Source organism: Chiroxiphia lanceolata, chromosome 1 (assembly GCF_009829145.1).
Source record: "Chiroxiphia lanceolata isolate bChiLan1 chromosome 1, bChiLan1.pri, whole genome shotgun sequence".
Classification (NCBI taxonomy): domain Eukaryota; kingdom Metazoa; phylum Chordata; class Aves; order Passeriformes; family Pipridae; genus Chiroxiphia; species Chiroxiphia lanceolata.
This window is the reverse complement of record NC_045637.1, coordinates 37,762,403-37,785,055: the sequence shown is the minus strand read 5'-3', so window position 1 is coordinate 37,785,055 and position 22,653 is coordinate 37,762,403. Positions and strand designations below refer to the sequence as shown.

Sequence of the window (22,653 nt, the reverse complement as noted above, 5' to 3'; positions counted from 1 at the left end):
AAAATGCAAATATGTTACTGAAAGGATATGGCAACAGGTAACTGCTTTTCTCCACATTTGCTACAGCTTAACTTTGATTTTGCATTTCATTAGGAAAAAAGGACTCCAACTTTTCTGACACAGGTAGGGGAAATATGTATTGGCTGATACCAGTAACTACTAGTTATACATATATGTAATCAGTAGCACATGTTTTTGCTTTAATGAGGGATTACTGTTTTTCACCCTCTATGGAGAATAAGTCATTAATAGCATGAAATTATTTCTTTTTTTGTATATGTTTAAACAGGGAATGTTGTAACTGGTACACATAAAGCTAAACCCAAACATCCTACAGTTTAACATCACAAGACTGCTGCAATGCTACAGCAAGTATTTTGGATAACAAGTTATTGTAACTAGCTATGTTTTATTCTGCTTCCCAAGTCCTCAGATGCATTGCTCAGGAATTACAAGAGCCATCACATACTACTGGAAGCTGTGCTCGTGACTCCTTAAACGATACTGTCTCTGAGACTCTGATCCTACATACAGTCTTAAGCAGACAAATCATGTCATCTATGTTAAACCTCAGAAAAGACCAATGCCTTAGTTAATGCTAAACCAATACTAAGTCTATCCAATCATGAAAGGATCTCCTAAGTCTGAGCTGCGTCTGTATGAAAAATAAAACACCCTTGACTACTTTGGGCTTTTTGGTGTGAACTTTCACTGTCATATTCAATGTTGAACTCGGACAGCTCTGTGCAGAGAGAGTTTTTCTTATATTACCTTTTTAAACCCTTCTGTAGCATTGATATGTATGCACAGTTGAATAGATGCTATTGCTTTTCAGAGGCAGGAGGGAAACAGAATTCAAGCTATCCCACCAAATTCCATTTACTTATTCACAAAAGTCGTATGAAGCTTTAAATCTAAAAATGTATTAATATTTACAAAGGAAAGGTACTAAAGCAAGCAGTGCATAGGATTATTATATCCCTGTTGATCCTTCTTATAATAGAAGGCACCATAATCTTTCATTGCATTATATACCAAGAAGGTAAGAAGAAAAAAACACCAAACTATCTGACATACAGGAGTTTACAATTTTTCAGGATAAACCACCACATAACATACTTCAATATATTGGTTTTGCTCCCCTAAAACACTTCAGGTTTCACTGTAACCCATGACTTGAAATCAAGCATTTATACTGAAGCACACAACAATGCATTTAGGGAACATAGTTATCATGGAACTAAACTGACCAAAGAGGAGCTTTGTTTTGTGTTTTTTCATAATATACACATTTTTAATGTCGGTTGTTCCTTCCCCAAGGAAGGAAGGAAGTCGGAAAGACATACTTTCCCTATCTGTGGCCTATTCCAGTCTTGCTCTGTCTTACTTTAATATTATCCATTTAATAGGAAAGGAATGTCTTTACCACATTTCATTCAGTTAATGATGATAAGGATTAAGGAGCACAGCACTGGCTCTCTTGCAAGTGTTCACACCCTTTGAATCCAGTAAAACTCACAGAACCAGCTCCTATCACAAAAGCAAGGATCCCTCCACCCCTAACCTTGAGTCCATAGTGACTAACAGGTATGGTCAGAAGTTTCTTACACAACATCACTGGGCCTGAGAAGAATAATCCATAACATGCAAAAGGCTTGTTGGGTTTTGTCTTTGTTTTTGTTTTCTTTTCCTTTTTTCTTTCCTAAAAATATGTCACTCAGTTTTCAAGCAAACCATTGCTATTCTAAAGCCTAGCTTTCTCAACAGCAGGGTGGATGAACCCAGAAACATCAGCCCAAGGAACCAATGAAAGCAAACGACGCTACGGACTTTTTTAGGTTCATTGAGCTCTTAGCTGCCATGTGAACTGTCCTTGTTGTGAGCAGGAAAACCTGAGGCATGTCAGTTCCTCTGAGTACATGATCTGAGAACCTTCCAGCTGGACATCACCACCAAACACCTGGTTTCATTTCTGTCTCTAAATAGGAGGCTGTACATAGACACGAGAAATAACGTAAACACAAACTAAAATATCAATTCTCAGTTCTTATGGCATGAATGAAAATCTTTATTTAAGGCTGGTGAGTTTATACATGAACTGTGTAGTCAGTAAGACAGGACAGCTATTTCTCAGCTTTTAGCTTTCCAGCATTCATGGCAAGACTAAGTCACTTGGTCCTTCCCAAACTCAGTAAGCATGGCAACAGCAAGGTTCCTTTGAGGTAAAGGAAAGCAGCTTTCCCACCCACAAAGAAACTCTTACTGTCTGTGGCCTGTGGGACACTGTTTCTGCTGTTCATTTGAATTTACAAGGAGATGAGAAATAGCTCATGAAGAAAGACTAAATTAAAATCTTAAAAGTTTGTGGCACAAAGACGCAATATCTTTCCCTTCATATCCAACTTGGGTGATGTGTTGGAAGAACCTTTTGCCACCTTCCATTACAAAGAAGTATTATCTGACTATTTTCAGTACAATTATATATCATCTCTAGACCAGCGGGAGATCAATATAAAAAGCTGGAAAGGAGCTGGTAACATAAATATTATTCATCTGCTAGGCACCAATAGACCACAGTAAACATTATATAACGAGCAATCATTTTCATCTCCCGTTTCTACTCCTATGTTAAAGGATGCACTAGGGAGCTTTCAGTGTAACCATCAAGCATTCCTCTATATTAACCAGATACCTGCTATCTCCCTGCAGGGGTATTTTAATAAATTATCCATTCCTCCTTGTAGTGTAATAATCTTTTAGCAGATGTGGACCCACATATTAAATTCACATTACAAAGTTAACTCATCTGTTTTCAGAGGAAAAAACATGTCATTTTTCTTCAATGGCAGATTTCACCATGGCACTGAGGTTGTGCATAATCACACAAGCGCTAGGATGGTTTTGTTGTCCAAATCAGGTTGAGTATTAAAACGGTAATTCTTTATGTATCACATTATGGTATTTCAAGAAGAATACTGAGGGACTTTCAGATAATAGCCTTGGATGTAAGGATGCCTTGTATCGAGGGACTGCTGTCTTAGTATTCCTTAAGACTCCTTCAGAGAAAAGGAACAAACAGCAAGCAGAGGGAAGTATTCCTATAAGAAGCTCTATGCTAGTTCTTGTGTTGGAGAACAAACAGATGACCACTGATTGACAAGCAATCTCATATCTCCCTTATTAAGATATAGAAGAAAATAAAAAGAAACAAAAAAAAATAGAAGGAAAATCTTTTGGAGGTGATAATGTATTACATTAAATGTGCAATAAACTTAATAGCCTGCCACGTCACCAATACGAGATGATGAAATAGCTACTTTATATACCTGTTCCGGCATATGAAAACTAAAATACCAGGCATATTTTGGTTTCATGTTGAAAAAACACTTTGACATCACCAAAAGCAGTGACAATCTTTTTTTCTACAAAAGACAGAGAAATTCCTTTTGAATAATATTGAATGCACTGCTAGATACTCTTCAGACCAACAAGAGCATTACTAAAAATTAAGGAAAAGTAACCAAGTGATTAAACATGATTGAATTACTTACTTTTGAAGAACGGTTTAGAAATATTTTGTCTTTCAGTGCTGGGGTGGGGAAGGGAGCAACATTTACATCTGAATAAGCAAGAACAAAGAAGACTAAAAAGGCAGTAGTAAAGAGTTTGCCAGTGGAAGAGAGGTACATACTGCTCTGTAAAAAGTAGCTATGGAGATGAAAAGATTAAATTATTTTCTGTAGCATCATAGTCAGGATAAGGAATAGAAGGTTTAAAATTGCAACAGCAGGAAATTTGGCTTGAACATCTGGAACTACTATCTCTGAGCAAGCACAGCGGAACAGGTTGCTAAGGGAAGTTGTGGAATCCTAATTACTGAAAAATTGTAAGAACAAGCTGTATAAGCATCTGCCAGGAACAATGCACACAGTTGATAAGGTCTTCAGTCAGCCAAATAGGCGAAGTAAGCTTTAGGGTCCCACCTAGTCTTATGTTCTACAATTTCTGTAATTACTTCTATATGTCAATGCACTGTAGTGACAATACTATATTTATACAGGTAACTTCCATTCTCTCATTCAATAATCAGCGAAATCCCCACAGAAGCTTGCTGTGCCAGTCATCACAATAACCAAAATTTCTCCTAGCCCTACACCAGCAAACTGAAGTTCAAAAACTTTTCCCATTGCAAAACTTCATCTCAGTGCTACAATATCAGAAAAGCCATAAGTGATTAAAAACAGTGTTGTGACAGAAAGCAATCTCAAGTACCACTGCTTATTAGCTTTTTCTGTAAAAACTCAAGTTAATAACATTTCAAAAATCGAGTTCTGTGTATCTTCATTTGAAGCAGATCTATCTTTTTATCTTAAGGAACAGTCCAGACAAACAGCATTAAAAAAAAAATCTTGCAAACTCGTTGATTTATTCACAGAATTATATTTCCTGCTACTTGACAGCTTTTAATGTGAAAAGTTGCCTGCAGAAATAATAATAAAGGAATTAAAACTCTTTTAGGATTGCTAGACAAATGCCCTCAAATGATCAAATGTCTGTATGGTCCTGTATAACTGAGCAGAACACGAGCTTTGAAATTGGTATAAAATGCCAAGTAGCCAATTATGTTAATGCAGAAAGTGCATCCGAACCAATTACATGAAGCAACAAGGAAAAAAAAAAAAGATAACTAGCACATAGCAAAAAAATTGATTACATATCACCCTAAGTCCAAAGCAATACAGAGAAAACTCAAAGAAATAACACAAATAACTACTAATAATACTTCTATAATGGATGAATTTTCTCTAGTCTTCAGAGAAGGGGGAAAGGGTGTATGCGTGAAATCTCTCCATTTCACATTTTCATCTGAAATATAACACAATCATCCAGGCTAAGGAAAACCTCATTCTCCTAAAAGAGAAAACACTGATGACCTGCCTGATTAGACATCAGCCTGATTTCTCAAAAGAGTAAATATCATTGACCAGAAATAGACAAAAACATTGAATACTATCATAATTCTTTCATGATTTTTTTATCCTAAAGAGACATCATGTACTTGGCATTTTAACAGATAGCAAGTTACTTTTAAGTGGGTCAATATATTTTCTAAACTATTTTTCCTGAAAAGATCACTTAAAAGACGGGGTAGGTTTAGCACAACACATAGCATGAACTGCTCTGTCCTTGCTGACATACTCTGAGCCTCTGATCAAAGAATACATGTACAGTTTTGTTCCTGAGCAAAGTAAGCGGGAGATAACATCATGCTGCTATTAAAAATCCCAGAACAATTAGTGATTATCTCTAAAAACTAGTATGCGCTTTCATACATGTAACATAAATCTTCTCTCACTCCTGGTGCCTTGTAAAAGTTGGGAGCAGATATTCTACAGTTCTGTGATTTTATTCTGACACAACAGCCATGCTGTGTTGTGAAGAAGGACACTGCAAACAGTGAGCTTGTTAGCTGCTGTGCAGCCATGGCCAGAAAGACATCTCAACTGGAACTAGCTCAGGCATTTTTTCACTCATTTTTGCTGCCCTTTTCTCCTCCTCTCTCTTTTGCTCTGAGTACTAATTATTCCTTTTCCTAAGCCCTCTGCTCTCTTTCTTATGTTCAGAGCCTAGTAAAAGAGGTGAGGTAGAAGGGCAGGCTTACCTCCTGCACTGGAGCTGACATTTTGAACTTGTTCTGTTCACTGATAGCAATGACAGCCTGGCTGGTTTAACTCGGAGTTTTGGGAGGAAGATTGCCTTTCACATAGCATAAACAGTCTTGTTTTAATGTTTGGAAACTAATGTTGTAGGATTTATAGTTAATTGAGAGGGGTAGCAGCCTGGTCTGTGATTATGAGAGTACATATTACATCTTAGTATAAGTATTTCTTGTTAAAAACGTCTTCTAATGAAATTTCTAGTTCCTCAGAAATGGCAAGGCAATATCGTTACAAACTGTCTGTGGACTTGGGGAGAAAACATGAGGATAGAAAGATAATACTCCCTATCTAACAAACCACCTCATGAGAGTGCTTTGGTTCTTGTAATTAGATTTTTTTATTTACTCATTAATTTGTTCATATTGTCATTATCATATTAAGGGAGCATTCCTAGTGGCTTCCTCAATCTTACATCTGCTACTACTGGCATGTAAAACAGGTAGGAGTTAGGACTCTGGCTTTTAGTCAACTCCTTCGTAAGGCATAAGGATTCAAAATAAAGCCTGGTCTTTACAGCCACCTTGAGGACACACGGTTCCCCAGGTTTTTAAATTGAAAAGTACACTGGAACAATCCTACTGCACTGACTATATGTTGTGTTTACTGCTGCCAGGTAAGTTGCAGGTGTCCCTGCTCATTGCAGGGGTTGGTCTAGATGGCCTTTAAAGGTCTCTTTCAATCCAAACTATTCTATAATTCTATGATTTAAGTCTTAAATACAGTTTTAATAAGAGCTATAACTATTTATCTGTAGACGTTATAACTCTATAGTTATGTCTTCTCATGTTATGCCATCTCTAAAAGCTAATCTGAATTAAAAACCTCCTCATGTGATGCAATCTCAGTCACTCCCAGCAAAGGCTCCTCCTGTCAGTTCTCCATCTTAAACTGTCAAAAGCTAAGGAAGAAATTTCCAGGGGGGCCACAGGCTTTGTTTCCTAAACACCCTCCTATTCCTGCTGCGATACAAATTCAGTAATAATGCTCTTGGCAACTTGTGGATGGCAACTTCTGAGTGTGGGACAATGACAAGTAGATACCAATGATCATGGTCTGTAGCTGTTTTCCAAGCAATTTCATGACCTTCTCTTTTACTAATTCCCCTCACCACCCTACCTCCAGAACTCCGACCTTCCCGATCAAAGTTTCAAAGTTTTAGTTATAGGTTGAAAAACATACATATATATATATTAGCAGACCAATTACTTTTACCTGGAATTCAAAATTTGCTCAAGTAATTGTCCTCCCTCCTCATACTAGTCTCATATCATTACCCAAATTGGTTTTGGAAATTGTGCTGCCTCTCAGTGGGCGCTTGAATGAGAATTTGATGATGATGAAAAACTCCTGTCATTGTCCTGTTGTTTGGGAAGCTCATTATGGGAGATACAGAGTGTAAGTGATCCACTTGTTTTATGGGTTTCCATAAAGATAACTTAGAAGGTATAAAACCAAGTAACTGCATCTCAACAATTTAAAGCCAGGAGCACTACAATAATTAAAGGACCTTTCTAAACTGTACTGGTAGAACACGCAAAACACTATAATCAACTTATCTGGGGAAGTAATCAGACAATAAAAACCGAGGCATTTTAGGGACTAATAAAGCTTGAATCTAATGACTATAATAAATCTTTAGCTGCAGCTATTCCACAACAATTTCCCTTGCAGTAAAGAGTATTCTACAGGGCTTTCTGTATGAAATTATTACTGGTTGGTTGGTTAGATGTTGATCGTAAGAAACAATTGAAGAGCCATAATTTTATTTTTGGCATGTATTTCCATCATCCACCTCTCTCTTTCACCATTAAGTCCTTGGATTTCTCAAAGGCTAGACTCAAGCAACACTTTGATAAGACCAGAAAGAAATTTATACCTTGACTTTCTATACAAAAATATACACAAATATTCTATTGTCCTATATATTTAGTTCAGAATGGCATTATGCAGCAGTTTTGGACTTTGAGAATTACACTTCCATGTTGGTCATTCTGCACAGAGCTCATATATATTTAATTGTAGCCTACATCAAATATGTTAATCAATAGGTACTATGTACACTTCTATAAATATGCTTGCATGGGTGGAACTCAGTCCATCTCACTTGAGGCGACAATGCTGGAGGTGAGCTAAGTCTGTAAACTCTTTTTCCAGATAACGGAGATCTGGTAAAGGCTCTCAATGGAATTTAAGGGACAACTCATCCTACAGCAAAACTCCACATTTAGTCAGAAGAATAGCACTTTAGCCTCCTCAGGTTACAAAGGTTAGATCTCTACTGGTACCACAGTGGAATCCTATGCATCCTCTTCAAAGTAAGTATTTAGAGTAAACAGTGGTGGATGCTGACCGTGGTATCAAAATGACACTTGCAGGGCCACTTGCGGAATGACATTGTCCTAAGCCTGGCTTATGTGTACATCTGACCTTAATGAAACGCCACTGAGTGCTCCAAGTAAATAGCATTCATTTTTACTGTCATGTTTTATCAGTTTTGACAAGTGAAAATTATTATGTTGTTACCTATACTGAAGTTCATTGCATGAAACATGTTCATTGCTGAAAATTATTGTTCCACTTCTTATATCCATTCTTCACCAATATAAATATGTAATATATGCCAGTATAAGTCAAAGCAGAAAAATGAAGCTCCATACTTAAAATTAATTTTTTAGCCTATTATCAAAAACAACTAAAACCACCTCATATGGAAAGACATCTTATGGATGTGGCATGTATGTCCTGCATTGTACCAGTTGTGAGACATTTTAAGGAATTATTTCTCAGATTCACCTAAAATATTCATCCCACTTAAATTACTTAAGTCTCTTCACATTCTTATGGAGAAGACTAAGACTCCTTCTCAATTAAATATGACACAGAAACTTTGAAGTAATAGTATGTTACAAAAAAGTTAATTTTATTTTTTGTTTCTTTAGAGGTCTTTCCAGAGGGGGATTTTGCTAATACCAAAGAATTTTCAGTGAGACTTTTAATAAATTTAATGAAATCCTGTTGAAAACTGAAATTTACAGAATTATTAAGACACTTTGCTAACAAAGCATGATGAAGACTGCAGCAGGGAAAAATATTGATGATGTAAGGTCTACTTTCTATACAGAAGGTTCTTTGGAGCTGTTTTTAGATATTTGGACACAAAAAAATGCAGACTTGTATATACATCTCTGTGCATCATCAGAATCATAAGCAAACCCTAAACCCAAGCCAAAAGTGAATTTTCAAATTCCCAATTCCTTAAGAGTTCCACATTTTCTACATATACCAGTCACAGTACAGTATTTTTTAAAATACATCTCTCATCAATTTATTGCTGCATCTTATTAGGGTAATTTAAAATAAACCAAATCAATAGTACTTTATATCACTTCCTCTCACTAGGGTACCTATAGCTAGACACTTTTATTGAAAGTGAAAGTTTAAAATAGTTCAAACTATGAAAAGTGTTCAACAAAATTCACCTTGTATGAAAAAACTACACAAGAAGCTTGACTATAAACAAAGTTCTTAGAAAAATGCAGGGTTGTATTTCCCTTCTGGATGCAAAATTTTATCAATTTAACCTGGAAAACAAAATCATCCCTTTTTTCCACCTTATAGAGATCTGTAATCTGCAATGGCATTTATTTAGAAACAAAAGCACAAAGCACTTCACGTGCAAAAGGAAACTAGCTCTACCTTGTCCTACTTTAAAGTCAAAGTTCTGATGAATAATGTTGCATAACAGTAAATCCTTATATATTTTCTCTTTTTTTTTCTTTTTTACACAAGCTACTATTTTTACCTATAGTGGATGGTTATTGTATGTCATTTCATTATACTGTTCTAATAGTTCCATAAAACTAGTACATAATGGTAGGGTTTTCTACTATCAAGTATGTACACCTAGTACAGTAAAGTATTTCCTGCTAAATCTATCCTGTTGTTAACAGAAATGTTGACATAATTGCCTTGCTTTCCACGTTTTTTTACTTTTTATATGTAATGCTACCATGTGACATATATAATACTTAAATAAAATGTTTAAAGTTTGCCAGTCCTAGAAACTTATATTTAAAATACTAATACACAAAACCAAGGCACCTTACCAGAAGACCATAAAAGTATTATTCCTAAGTACTCAAATATAAAATAACTGCCACATAGAAAATAAAAATAGGAATGAAAAAGGAGTAGTAAAGAAAAAGAAAAAAATAGGAAAAACAAAGAGCCAATGAATCCCTTGGCACAGGCCCTGAGGTTTCTGTGCATTGTCAGCTACAAACCACGACCCCAGTGAAGGAGGCTGTGTAAGCTTCATGCAGTGACAATGAATGCACGGGGCCAGAACAAATGTCATTGTAGGGAGAACAGATTCACAGTGCTCTCTAGCAAAAACCTGACTTCTTTTCCATCTATTCTGCCTCTGCATCTTCCTACCTAAACTAAGCTAGACAGAAACCCTTATTTGGTAAACACGGAGTTGACAAGGACTGATTTTAATGTCACCTGTCTCTCCAGCCTGAGCACAGTAGGCAGTGCTGAACCCAGTTCCTGGGGCCAAGCAGCCCACGTTGACTCTTGCCCACAGATGCAGTAGGAGTTTGGTGAAACTATGATCTACAGAATCCTAAACTGGGACAACACACATTTTACTCTTGAAACAGTAGGAGTTGTCACAACCACCCCATGACCCAGTGCAACACTATAGGCTTGGAGAAGAGTGGCTGGAAAGCTGCCCATTGGAAAAGCACCTGGGGGTACTAGCCAACAGCCGGGTGAACATGAGCCAGCAGCATGTCCAGGTAGACAAGAAGGCCAATGGCATCCTGTCTTGGATCAGAACTAGTGTGTCCAGCAGGATTAGAGCAGTGATTTCCCCCTGTTCTCAGCACTGGTGGGGCTGCATCTGAATCCTGTGCTCAGCTTTGGGCCACTACAAGAAAGACATTGAGGTCTGGAGTGTGTCCAGAGAAGGGCAACAAAGATGGGTCAGGAGCCCAAGTCTTAAAAGAAGCAGCTGAGGGAGTTGGGATTGCTTAGCCTGAAAAAAAAGGAGGCTCTGGGGAGACCATAAAGATCTCTACAACTACCTGAAAGGAGGTTGTAGTGAGATAGGGATTGGTCTCTTTTCCCCAGGTAACAAGCGACAGGACAAGAGGCAATAGCCTCAAGCTGCTCCAGGGGAGGTTTAGATCGGATAGTAGGAAAAATTCCTTCACTGAAAGGTTTGTCAGGCTGCCCTGGTGGTATTTAAAAGATATGTTACTTGGGAACATGGTTCAGTGTTAGATTAACAGTTGGACTCGATGATCTTAAAGGTCTTTTCCAACCTAAACAATTCTATTGTTCTATTCTGTGATCACGTAAGAGGGGAATACATTGATGCCAGCCTTGGAAACGACTGTGTGTTTACTTTCAAAAGCACATGCTCTCTGGATGTTTATCCAATTGCAGTTTATCTACATAAGATGTACAGCAGCTAAGCTCCACTACTATTTAACGTGGCTTAAATCAATCTTCCCAGAAAGTATGGTTTTAAATTTCAGAACAGAATGTTACTTTCAGACTTACCTTTTTCTGTTTTGTCTTGTTCGGTTTCTTTTTCACTTTTCCCTGGAATATTAAAAATATAATTTCATTGGAATAAATTTATGTTTATGATAAAAAAAGAGATACAAGAAAATTAAAACTTATACTCAAAACATAATTGAGCCAACAGGACTTCTTTGTTTCATTTTTATTTTTTAAAGAAACCACAGATAACTTTCTGAACTATATAGTTACCTTTAAGGTCTTTCCCTGTAGATTCTTCAAATATTACATTATTGCTTTGATCACAAAATATTTCCTAGAACTTCCTCTCTAGCTACTTAGTAGATTTTGGTGATACACATTCAAGAAAGAAAATCCGTTAACTAATTAAAAACTACTGGGAGCACTAGCCTAATACATACATTTGATTAAAATATGAAAAACAAAATCGATTGGGAACCAAACTCTCATTTTCAATTGGGTACTTGAAAACTTTCATCCTAATAAACTTAAAGAACACTAAACAGGGAGGTCAGTTGGCTTTTTAGTTAGTTACTTTCCTCTCTAATATATACTGTTTAATTTTGAGGTGTATATATATATGTACATATACATAAAAAAAAAATTTTCTTAAATTTCCAAGTCATTTAGAGACATCTTGTCAGAATATTCAGTCTTCACTGTTTTTCAGACTGATTGCTCAGAAGCATTACAGTGTGAACAAAATACACCATTTAAAATGCTGGAAAACATTTCATTTTTTCATGGAGAAACTGGATTATGCACATACATGAAATCAAATTATTTAACATTCTAATTTCACCCTTTACTACAGATCGACAACTTCTGCTACTGAGAGTATGGACAGTACAACCACTACAACTCTGATTTACATTCAGCACAAGACAGAATGAGCATGAACTTGATTATGATATGGTAAATTAAATAAATACGGTCACGCTGAAAGTCATTCACCCCTTCAATTACATCATGAAATCTAGATTGTCAATTAAATAGAAAGAAATTACAAAAGATGTATAGAGTCAATTACATACTAAGGGATAATTATTACTATAAGAGTATATTAATGGAAGTGTTATGCAGTACTTCCTAAAACACTGACTTTTCTATTTTTTGTGCATAACACACAATAAAGAAAATGGTTGTGTATATCTGTACATCATCAGAAACACTGCATTTTAAAAAGAGCAGTAATGCAGGCCCAGATGAGATAACAGTTTATATTTATAGCTTTTACACAGAACAGTTTATATACTCATATTTCTATTGTTTTATTCAGCTCACATTACCATGATACAGCATGCTGCTTAGCCATCCATTTTCCCTGTATCTTGTCCCTTATCAGCAACACTGATATTCTCACCTCACCTCTTCTCTCTACTTCATTCTCGGTCACTCAGTAACCTGCTTCCACACATCCTGGACACTCATGTTATTTCTGCAACTTCTTTGTCATCGCAGGAAGAATAAGGTATAACCTCATCACTCTAAAGCCTGCTTCTACCTCCTGTTTTCTTGTCTGGCTTCACATTTCTTTACTACTGAGACTCATGCAACATACAAGCTACAGTTCTCCATACCTATCTATGCACTAGAATCAGTTCTCCAAACTCTCTCTCAGATATTTTCAGCCTGGATTCTGCTAAATTAGCTGCCATTGATTTTACCAAAGCCTCTCCAATGATCTTTTAATACTCTAGCTTCTCCTTCTAGGTAGCTGCTTCTGAAATTCATCACAACTTGATCATGTTAGCTCTGAAGATCTTGTTTCTCTCAGTTCTCACCACACTTAACTAAGAATTCACTTCAGCATCATATTCAGCACACATTACTTTTTTCCCTCCACACTGATCCCTAGGATACTTCGATGGTGCAAAAGGTTTTAATTATGCTATTCTGACAAAGGCTTAAAAATGTGCTGTCTCAAAGATAGGGATATGATAATAAATCTTAAGACTATTTTGTCATCAACTAAAATCAGTTGTAGCTCAAACAAACAAACAAACAAAATCTTAGCTCTTCAAACCCCTTTCAACCTTATTCAATTTCTCCATTTCCAGCAAAACAAACCTAGATCAAAATCACAGACAAAACAGCTTTAGCTAAGCTGTACAGGCTAGGACTGCTATCACTGTGTAACAAATGCACCAGGTATTCCCAAGAACGTTTCTACGATGAAGAATAAATCTATTTTTCATATTACAATACATCTAAATGTTTGTGGCTGCATGTGACAATGATCCAAGTCACAATTAAAAATGTATTTCAGACATTGCAGATTTTACGTGAATCTCAATCAACACTATAAGTGTACAATACAACTTATTTACATATACATAACTTCTGAAATATGTAAAATTACAAATGATATTCAGTAAAAACATGAAATTTTTCAATATCTTTCCTATATCAAATCTTAGCCATTTTCTTTATGCCTTAGACAAAAGTACCATGATATGATATCTTTTCAATTACAGAGAATGTTAAAAAGTCACTTAAATTGTAGTAAATTGTTGGTATTAAAATACAACTTTAGCATCCTGCTCTTTGCTAATTGGCATTTCTTCCTTTGATTTCCAAAAAAAGTAACTGAATCCAAGATTTCATAGATTCACTGAAATATAATAAGAGGCAATGTAGTAATGTGAAAATATAAGAAAAATGTAATCTCTTGACATTTTCTGAGACTAACATTCAGAAACATTGGATTATTAAAGCTATGGAGGTCTTTGAAAACTGAAAAGGTTGAAGGAATACTTTGCTTTCAAAGAGAGAACTGTGCAGACCTTACTAGATTTCTAATCTAACTATGGACCATAATCATAACGTTCTGTATGAAAGGTAGATATCACACTTTCCCCGGACGTTTGTGTTTGTTAAAGAATGCTATCTTGTGGCAGGAAATCTGCAGTATATGAGAAAACTGTGGTTTAAACATGTTTCAGAATGGCTTTTTGTAGTCTCTTTGCTAACTCATGCTTTCTTCTTCCCGACACCCCTGTGAAGGACTATTGTCTCCCATGCAGGAATGCCCTGGGAAGATGTCCTAAGGTGTTCTCATAGGCCCCTTTTAACCCCTTCCTATTGGTTGTTAACCCCTTCCTGCAACCTGTAATTGGTTACTCTGTGAATCCTCCTAACCCTATAAATGTAACCCCTCCCAACAATAAACTCTCTCTTGCCTCCTCTCCATGCCGGTGTGCTGTCTCTGTGCCTGCCATGGAGCCACGTGGGTGGAGAGAGGGGAGAGCACCTCTCCCCTCCAGGCTCAGGAGCTGAAGAAACCCCTGGCACTGGAGTCTCCCCCCCATCCACTTAAGCTGTCGGAAATGGTTCCTCAGATGGACATGGAACTAGAACTGGGCTGCCCCACACCACGGGGGGGAAAGAGATCCAGACTATCTCATCCATTTTAAGTTACAAACAGAAATTATGTATCATGGGAAAAACTCAGGCCAAACTGGTCATGGAATGTTAACGCTCCTAAAGGACAAACAGAATGCAATTATAGAAGATACAGACCTTAGAGTACTGTCTGTTTCCTTCACATAACAGTCAGAAATAAAATTAATTTTACTTGCTATATTTCCCCCTCCTTGTAAATGTTTTCAAATAATTTTTAAATGGGGGGACCCCTGGTGGTCTAGTGGTAGGATGCAGCACTCTCATCACTGTGGCCCGGGTTCGATTCCCGGTCAGGGAACTCCCCCACGCAGATGGAGCTCGTCAGCCCTGTAAGGCCATCCATCTAAGAGAAGGTCACTCTAAACAAACCTACGTCCTGAGGACCTCACTGCCACCGTCCAAGCTTGCTCGGCCCCGGCAGATGAACCTTAGGATTAAAGGGTGGCTCAGCTCAGTGCACACTGTGTCTCACCTAAAAATCCACTGCGCAGGCTCGAAGGGTAAAGACCTTTCCCAAATCTTCGTTCGCGAAGACTGGCCATACTATACATATTTTTAAATATTCAAATTTATAATTTAAAAATAATATAATAGTGGATGAGTCAATTATCCCTATAGTTAATATCTACCACATTTAGGAATAAATACTGACACTAGAAAGACAAAGATATTCTTCTGTGTTTATTGCAGTCAAACAATAAAATGGATTAAATATACATTTTTCAATAGTCCACTTGACCTTGCCTCAGCTTGCATATTTTGGTAAACAAGAAGCACGTAAAATCACATACCCAGTTACAAATACTTAAATTTGATCACAGCATAATATACCTCACAGTCCCCATAATTCTACAAATAGACTGTCACTGGTATATAAAAAGTCCCTCCATTCACCATTCTAAAATTATTACCAAGATTCCTCACAAAATATGGCTTTGTAAAAATTATTGCTCTGCAATTCACATCACAGGTAATTTACTACAACATCCCATCCCAAACACCTCACAGTCTAAGAGTATATTGCTTCCTGAAAAGTCTAAAGAAATCACTTTGGGACATCTGTATTTGTCGATCAGATGCAACACTCACATGGAGTCTCACCGAAATCCCAATACCAAAAAAAGGCAAGCATATATGATGCCCCTTTCACTATAAAGTTAAGCATCTAGAAACCTGACTTCAAACAGTGTTACAGAACTGAAAATCTCCCTGTAAACCCAAAGGCAACCACTATTAGGGTTACCAAATTGACTTTTATTTTTATGAATTTATCTTACTTTATTTCTCCTAAGCTCCTGTATCAGGCTTGGCAACTTCCTAAAATCACAGCAATTATTCCTGAGCCAAAAAGGAACACATGCAAAATACCAAAGAATAAAATATGTCTCCATAATTGTGGAACAGCAGCACAGAACAGGTAAAAACCAAACCTGTTATATTAAAATCCTAAATCACTCACAGTCTAAATTTCAGATGTACCATTTATAAGAGTATTTATAACTGTAGGTCTTAAATTTTGACATCAAACTTTTACAAAGGTTGAATTTCCTAAGTTTTTTTTCCTTTTTTAAATAAAATTTTCAAATCAAGTATCTGTACTCAAGTTTTTTAAATAATTTACTCAATGTAAAGCTAACTATATCTAGCTTTCAGATCATTATATTGGGAGGCAAACTAGAAAAATTTACTAAATTCACCTGATTCCAGCAACTCAGTTTTGTTGCAACCTCTACTAATGTCCTGACAGACTACCATGTAGTCTCCAGACATTTTTGCTTTATAAATCAAATGGGCATAAATAAAAAGTTCTAATTCACGCATCAATAGTTTTTGAAAAGTGTAATTTAGTAATCTGCCCTTTTATTGGTATAAATTAAACACACACATTTGCATCTTGTTAGGCTATTTTAAAAATAACCTGAAATTCATGTAGTGTAACTGTTGACATAACATCAGTGCAAAGAGAGATAAGTCAAACTTCACAGCATAGTGTGTGCCTGATTAGTGTTTTTAACAAAATGCAATTAGGCTGTATGCTATATCAGCAGTTATAAAACATTTAAAAATTCATAATATGTTTCATTTGACCAAACTGCTCTGTACATACTGTACGAATCCACAACAAAAGATATATATTAAAATCTGAAAAAAATGTACTTGCTGCTACGTTATAAATAGAATATTAACAATTGCTTAAACAGTACATGAAATGCAGCTCAAAGTTGCAACTCTGTCACAAACACAGAAGAAAAAAATAATGAATTCACTAAACTTGACCAAGGGAAAAAAAAATAATATCAGACAGGAATGTAAACTAAACATCCAAATGTTAAAAATGCTTACTAAAATGACAGTTGGCTAAAACCCAGTTACAACATCTTAGTGTTCATTCCCCAAACCCTGAACTGCTTGGTAATTACATCATAAGATCTATTACAACCATCTGCTCCCCTTTTGTAGCGTATGGTTAGGGCTGGTCCTCCTGATGTAGGGACTTTTCTTTTGAAGCTTTAAGTATCTGAAAAAATAAGGGGAAATCTATATTAAAGGACCAACCAAAACACAACTCACTCTAAAACAACAACAAAAAAAATCTTAAATGCTAAAAAATGCAACTTTGTATCAGACTAGTCAGTTTGAGAAAGCTATAATTTCTAGGAGCTACCTTAAGGAATATACACAAAGTTGCCATATTAGGTGGGAAATACTTATCTACACAGTAAATTTTTTTATTACCATACGGCACTTCATTTACCTTGTAAAGGAAATCTAGGCCATGTCTAGATCTAACACGTGAAAACAATTTTTTGTTTTGGTGGGTTTTGGGGGTTTTTTGTTGGTTTTTTTTTTTGGTTTGGTTTTGGGTTTTATTTGTTAAAGTCAAAGACAATTGGAAAAGAGGAGCAGGGAATAAGGAAGGGTCAAAGTTCTAAAGTGGAAACTTCTCTACACATAAGGGATTTCAGCAGTTGGTAAAATAAATGTAGGGTTATAAAAATGTCAAGGATACAAGGTGAAGAGGAGGAGTGGGACAACCCATAGATATTTTACATCTGAACTCATATAAGATGGATCAAAATCCAAATACAGAGAGCAATGGTATCCCAAAACCTGCGATATGTCTCCCCTAAAATATGTATCCAACAAGAACCACTCTATCACAACTACTGCAATTTATGTGCCAGTATAAAACAGGATTAGTAAAAAAAATCTGAAGTTGGTCTATCATATCATTCAAGTGCATTAGTTACAAAAATGTGGATTATAACTGAAGCTAAAGTAGCCTACATCTGGAAAAGAACACCAGTAATAATTTTAGAAATAAACTCAGAGAACTGGAAAACAGTACCTACAGATACCCAAACATGTATTTTTGTAGTATTACTTCTTTTTCTGATATACCCTGAAGTCAGAAAAACAACTTTTGACTTGCACTCCAGCATATTCAAATCCCACACCCAATCTCTTCACTGGTGATGTGAGAATGTTCCTCACAGTTAAATTCAGCCTCTGAACTATCTCCTGTTTTCTTTCTAAAAAAACTAAATTCCTATGTTTTACCTTAGGATAAAACAGCTGCTCCCAACCTGACAGAAACTGTTGAAATGCAGTTGCATTAATTTATAAAACTGAAGAATAAGGACTCTATAATGATATTCTGAATTTCTTTTACACTGCCTGAAATTATGTATATTACATAAATAGATGTAAATATACGTAAAGAGTGCATATGTGTATAAAGGGATTCTTCATTCAGAAGAGAGTTCTCAGCTGTCTCTAGTACAGTCAACTTCAATATTATTATTGCTGAGGGAACAGGAAATATTAGACTTTGAATACCTAAACACAAAGACTTCTGACAATAAAATCTCTGTACTGAATCCTCCATCACAAATAACATATTAAAAAATCCATGGTAAACATGAATGTCATACTCTAAGAGGAATATTTGAGAATAATGTTGCTTTCAAACTGAAAGATTCATATACAAAAAAGGTAGATAAACATACTTAATAGCAGAAATAAATAATAATTTAATACTTATTTTTATTCATGGTCAACAGTCATTTAAGTCCTCTGTTTCTTTTCTCAGTTTTCTGAGATGCTACTTAAATTCTACTTTTTGTGCAGAAATAATAAGAGATAAGGGTAACCTTGCGATTTAAGAAGTGTTGCACTAGTTTTGGAAATAAATACAGGTAAAAAAAATAGATCTAAAAGATCTTTTGAAAGCATCAGGAATGCATAGTATGTCAAAGTAGAACATGCTATTATTCTAACAGTGTCTGAAAACAGTAAAGATTCTTTTAGTATCACAGTACAACAAAAGAGGAGTGGACAACTATGTTCATTTCCACCATCTTATTTGAAAATACATCTGCAATTAAAGGAATGATCATCCCTCTGTACTCAGCACTGGTGAGGCCACACCTCAAATCCTGTGTTAAGTTTGGGCCCCTCACTACAAGAAGGACATTGAGGTACTGAAGGATGTCCAAAGAAGGGCAACAAAGCTCTGTCTTGGAGCATAAATCCTATGAAGAGTGGCTCAGGGAGATGGGGTTGTTTAGCCTGGACCAAGGGAGGGTCAGGGAAGACCTTATCTCTCCCTACAACTACCTGAAAGAAGGCCGTAGCCAGGGGGGGGTCGGTCTCTTCTGCCAAGTAACAAGTGATAGTTAAGAGGAAACAGCATTGAGTTGTGCCAGGGGAAGATTAGATCAGGTATGAGGAAAAATATCTTCCCCAAAAGGGTGTTTAAGCACTGGAAGAGGCTGCTCAGGGAAGTGGTGCAGTCACCGCCTATGGCAGTGTTTAAAAGCCATGTAGATGTGGCACTCAGAGACATTGCTTAGTGGTGCACTTGGTAGTGTTAGGCTTACAGCTGGACTTGACCTTAAGGATCGTTTTCAACCTAACTGATTCTATGATTCTATTGGTATATTTTGGAAATTATCACTACTGTACAAAACACCTAAGATTATTTTTATTAATTTATTGCTGCAAGACTGAGCCATACATTATAGCATAGAAGTGACAGAAATGTGGTCCAAAACTTAAAGATTTCAAGTTGGCACTTGCATTCTGACTTTAATTTTAAAATAGCATACGTAAGCCAACAGATCATCTCAATATCTTCATATCAACACAACTGGCACTGTCCAGTGGAAACTTTCTAACAGTCCAGTAAGGGCCTTTTTGTTATTTTAACTTTAAGTAGCAACATTTTCTGAGAGAAAGCATGTTTTCCTCTTCTACCGTTACAACTTAACGCACAACAAACCAAACCAAGACTACCTTTGCTGAACTTCTTGCCTGCTGTCAAAGCAGCTACTGTTTGTTCTTATACTGATTATAAGCTTTGGTTAAGAATACTCCATATTCATTATGAAACAAAACATTTTAGATAAGGCATCTATTAATTGATATATATGGCTTCAAACATTTCACACACCATATGGCTGTTATAAACAGATTAGAAAGACCTCACAGACAACACAGTCACATATGATATGAGCATTTTAAATCACCTCAGTTAAGGTTCAGCAAATAAATTAAAATATTAACTAAACCACGCCTTCAATCTGTACCTGGCAACCACAAAGGTCTCCTCTGTTTTTTCACTTCTCTGGCTACTTTTGGCACAACTAAGAGCCAAACAGAAGTTTCCTTTACTGCATGGAAAAAAAAAACCACCCCAGAACCCTCTGGGCACCACACCTCATAAGAGCTTCTGCACAATGCAAAGATTAACTAACCCAGGCTAATCAGAACAAAACAGAAATATAGCCCTCAGTGCTCTTGGATTGCAGCTTCACTGATCTACTGCCCCGAGATACAACTCTCACTCAACACAACTACTTTGTTACAACTAACAAATTAGCACCTTGTAATAATTAACTCCAAAAAGCAGTGAAATGTAACAATATACAGTCTCCAAATTCCAAAGCCACTTAGCTACTCTAAAAATGTTTTTGGTCAACTCTGTGCTTACTATTGTCAGGCAATAGATGGAAGAACTGGAAGTGCTCTTGTTCTTGATATCAGTTATGTCAAGAAAAATGCAGTGGCATGACAAAAAAAGTCCTGTTTCCAGAGCATTGACCAAAGAATGTATCACAGTCAAACTCCAATAGATCTGACTGACACTCAGAGAATTAACAGTATCACTGTCCATGATCAGTTACTCTGGAGAGGAAGTATGCACATATTCTGAGACCTGAAAATGTTGTATTTCCCTTTACAGCAAAACTGTCCAGCTCTATCTGAAATCATTACAAATTAAGTTGCAAATTAAAACTACTAATAGTTTATTTGGAATACTTTCATTTAACCGAGTAATTACTGCTTCCACTGATCAAGCACACCAAAAAAATTATCGCTTCAAAACCAAGAAGCAACTTCGACATTAATGATATCCCTTCATGCTCTCCACAAAGTAATTTGTTTATAAATTTCCATGTAGCTAGTGCTTAATTTTTTCTTTTCTAAAAAATCCCAAGCATTTAAAATTGACTTACCCACTCGAACATCATTTGAATAATCCTCAGCTTGAACAGGTATTTCTGTAAATCAAAAATGTAAAAATAACTCAAGCTGGACTTCTCCCTTAATATTTTTAAAAGCCACTTTTTTCTCTTATGTTCAAAATAGTGACCTATCAAGACCGCTCTGTAATACTACTTTTGCAGAAGTGGGATGCAAATTTCTTCCTCAGCTGAATTTTTCCAAGGGGAAGATTAATACTTAAGGAGGCCAATGAGTAAATTGCAGAATTGCACAGTTTCAAAAACGATACTTCAAAATTCTGAAACTATACTACCCAAAGCACAAATCTCCCAGTTTCACATGGTGCTGCAGTACAGGCTTAGAAAAGTTCATATACTTATTATGTTCCCAGCTGCAACTGTGAAATACTTGACCTCAAAATTCAATTATTTTTAATTCCATATGTATGTTTAAATTAGACATGTCACACATCACCAAGTGTTATTACTGCTAACAGACTGAAGGCTGCACACAGTCCCTATTAATGCAGTCAGGCTGACCAGAAAAAACTTCACAATAGCCAGGATGCTGGTTGTAGACAATAAGAAGAATCAAAGAGAGGGAAATACATTCTCTGACTTGGGAAGCCCATAAATAAAGCTCAAAGTTGGGGAAACTTGATTTCTCACATATACTCTTTTTCCTGAGTATGCACTACTGACTGGCCGGTGGAAAACAGAGCAAAGAAATCTTCAGTTTTATCATATGGTCTAATATGGTCATTTTTATCAATGTAAGTTTTTCTGAGTTGGTAGCACTCTCAACTTCTAAACTGAAGAGTGCTTTGAAAGCCATTAAAATATTGTCACTAAAAAACCCAAGGTGACAGATTCTAACAACACAGATATGTTTGTCCTCAAAAGAAAACAGCTGCAGGAAAAGTTATGAATGTATTTTTATTGCAGCGTGAAATTCTATTTCACAATATTTATAATTCTCAATTTTCTTTTAAGTGGTAAAGCCATGTAAAACATAACATACAAACCTGATTCCTCTGGTTCAATGGCCACATCGTCTTCTGATTGCTTACTTTCTACTGTTACAAAGAAAATAAGTGTTAAAATTCATAAATAGTACATTTATGATTTTGTTCTTATGCCCCAGTGCCCACACAATCAAATCAGTATCAAATGAGAAGGAAGAGAAACTGCTGTTTCCCCATTTAATTACATTAGAATGCATTTTTCAAACAGAAAATCTAAATAAATATAGCATCAAATGCTACTCACTGTGCTCAAACTAAACTGCTTAGATCACTTAGATCACTTCGCTGTAGCTGACGTGTTTGAAAAAAACTTGCTTAATGACATCCTTAACTTCCAAGAACAAATCTTTAAATCACACAGTAGCCATTTAAAATTTCCCAATACCAATACAGCAAACAAAAATTTACAACTTAATCTTTTTGAGTGGCAATGTCGAAAAC

At 36.1% G+C, this 22,653-nt stretch overlaps 1 protein-coding gene across 15 annotated transcripts in view; it reads right to left on the bottom strand.

Moving 5' to 3' along the window:
• Positions 1 to 22,653, bottom strand: part of ASPH (aspartate beta-hydroxylase) — a 112,064-nt gene that overhangs the window by 39,561 nt on the left and 49,850 nt on the right. For 11 of the 15 annotated variants that reach the window (XM_032695381.1, XM_032695396.1, XM_032695406.1 and 8 more), the window contains 3 exons: positions 22,213 to 22,263; positions 21,200 to 21,244; positions 11,292 to 11,333 (listed from right to left, as the gene is read on the bottom strand). In XM_032695381.1, the coding sequence (XP_032551272.1) occupies positions 11,292 to 11,333; positions 21,200 to 21,244; positions 22,213 to 22,263 (138 nt within the window). The remainder of the gene's footprint in view (positions 1 to 11,291; positions 11,334 to 21,199; positions 21,245 to 22,212; positions 22,264 to 22,653) is intronic. The other 4 variants (XM_032695387.1, XM_032695415.1, XM_032695425.1 and 1 more) reach the window with 1 other exon arrangement.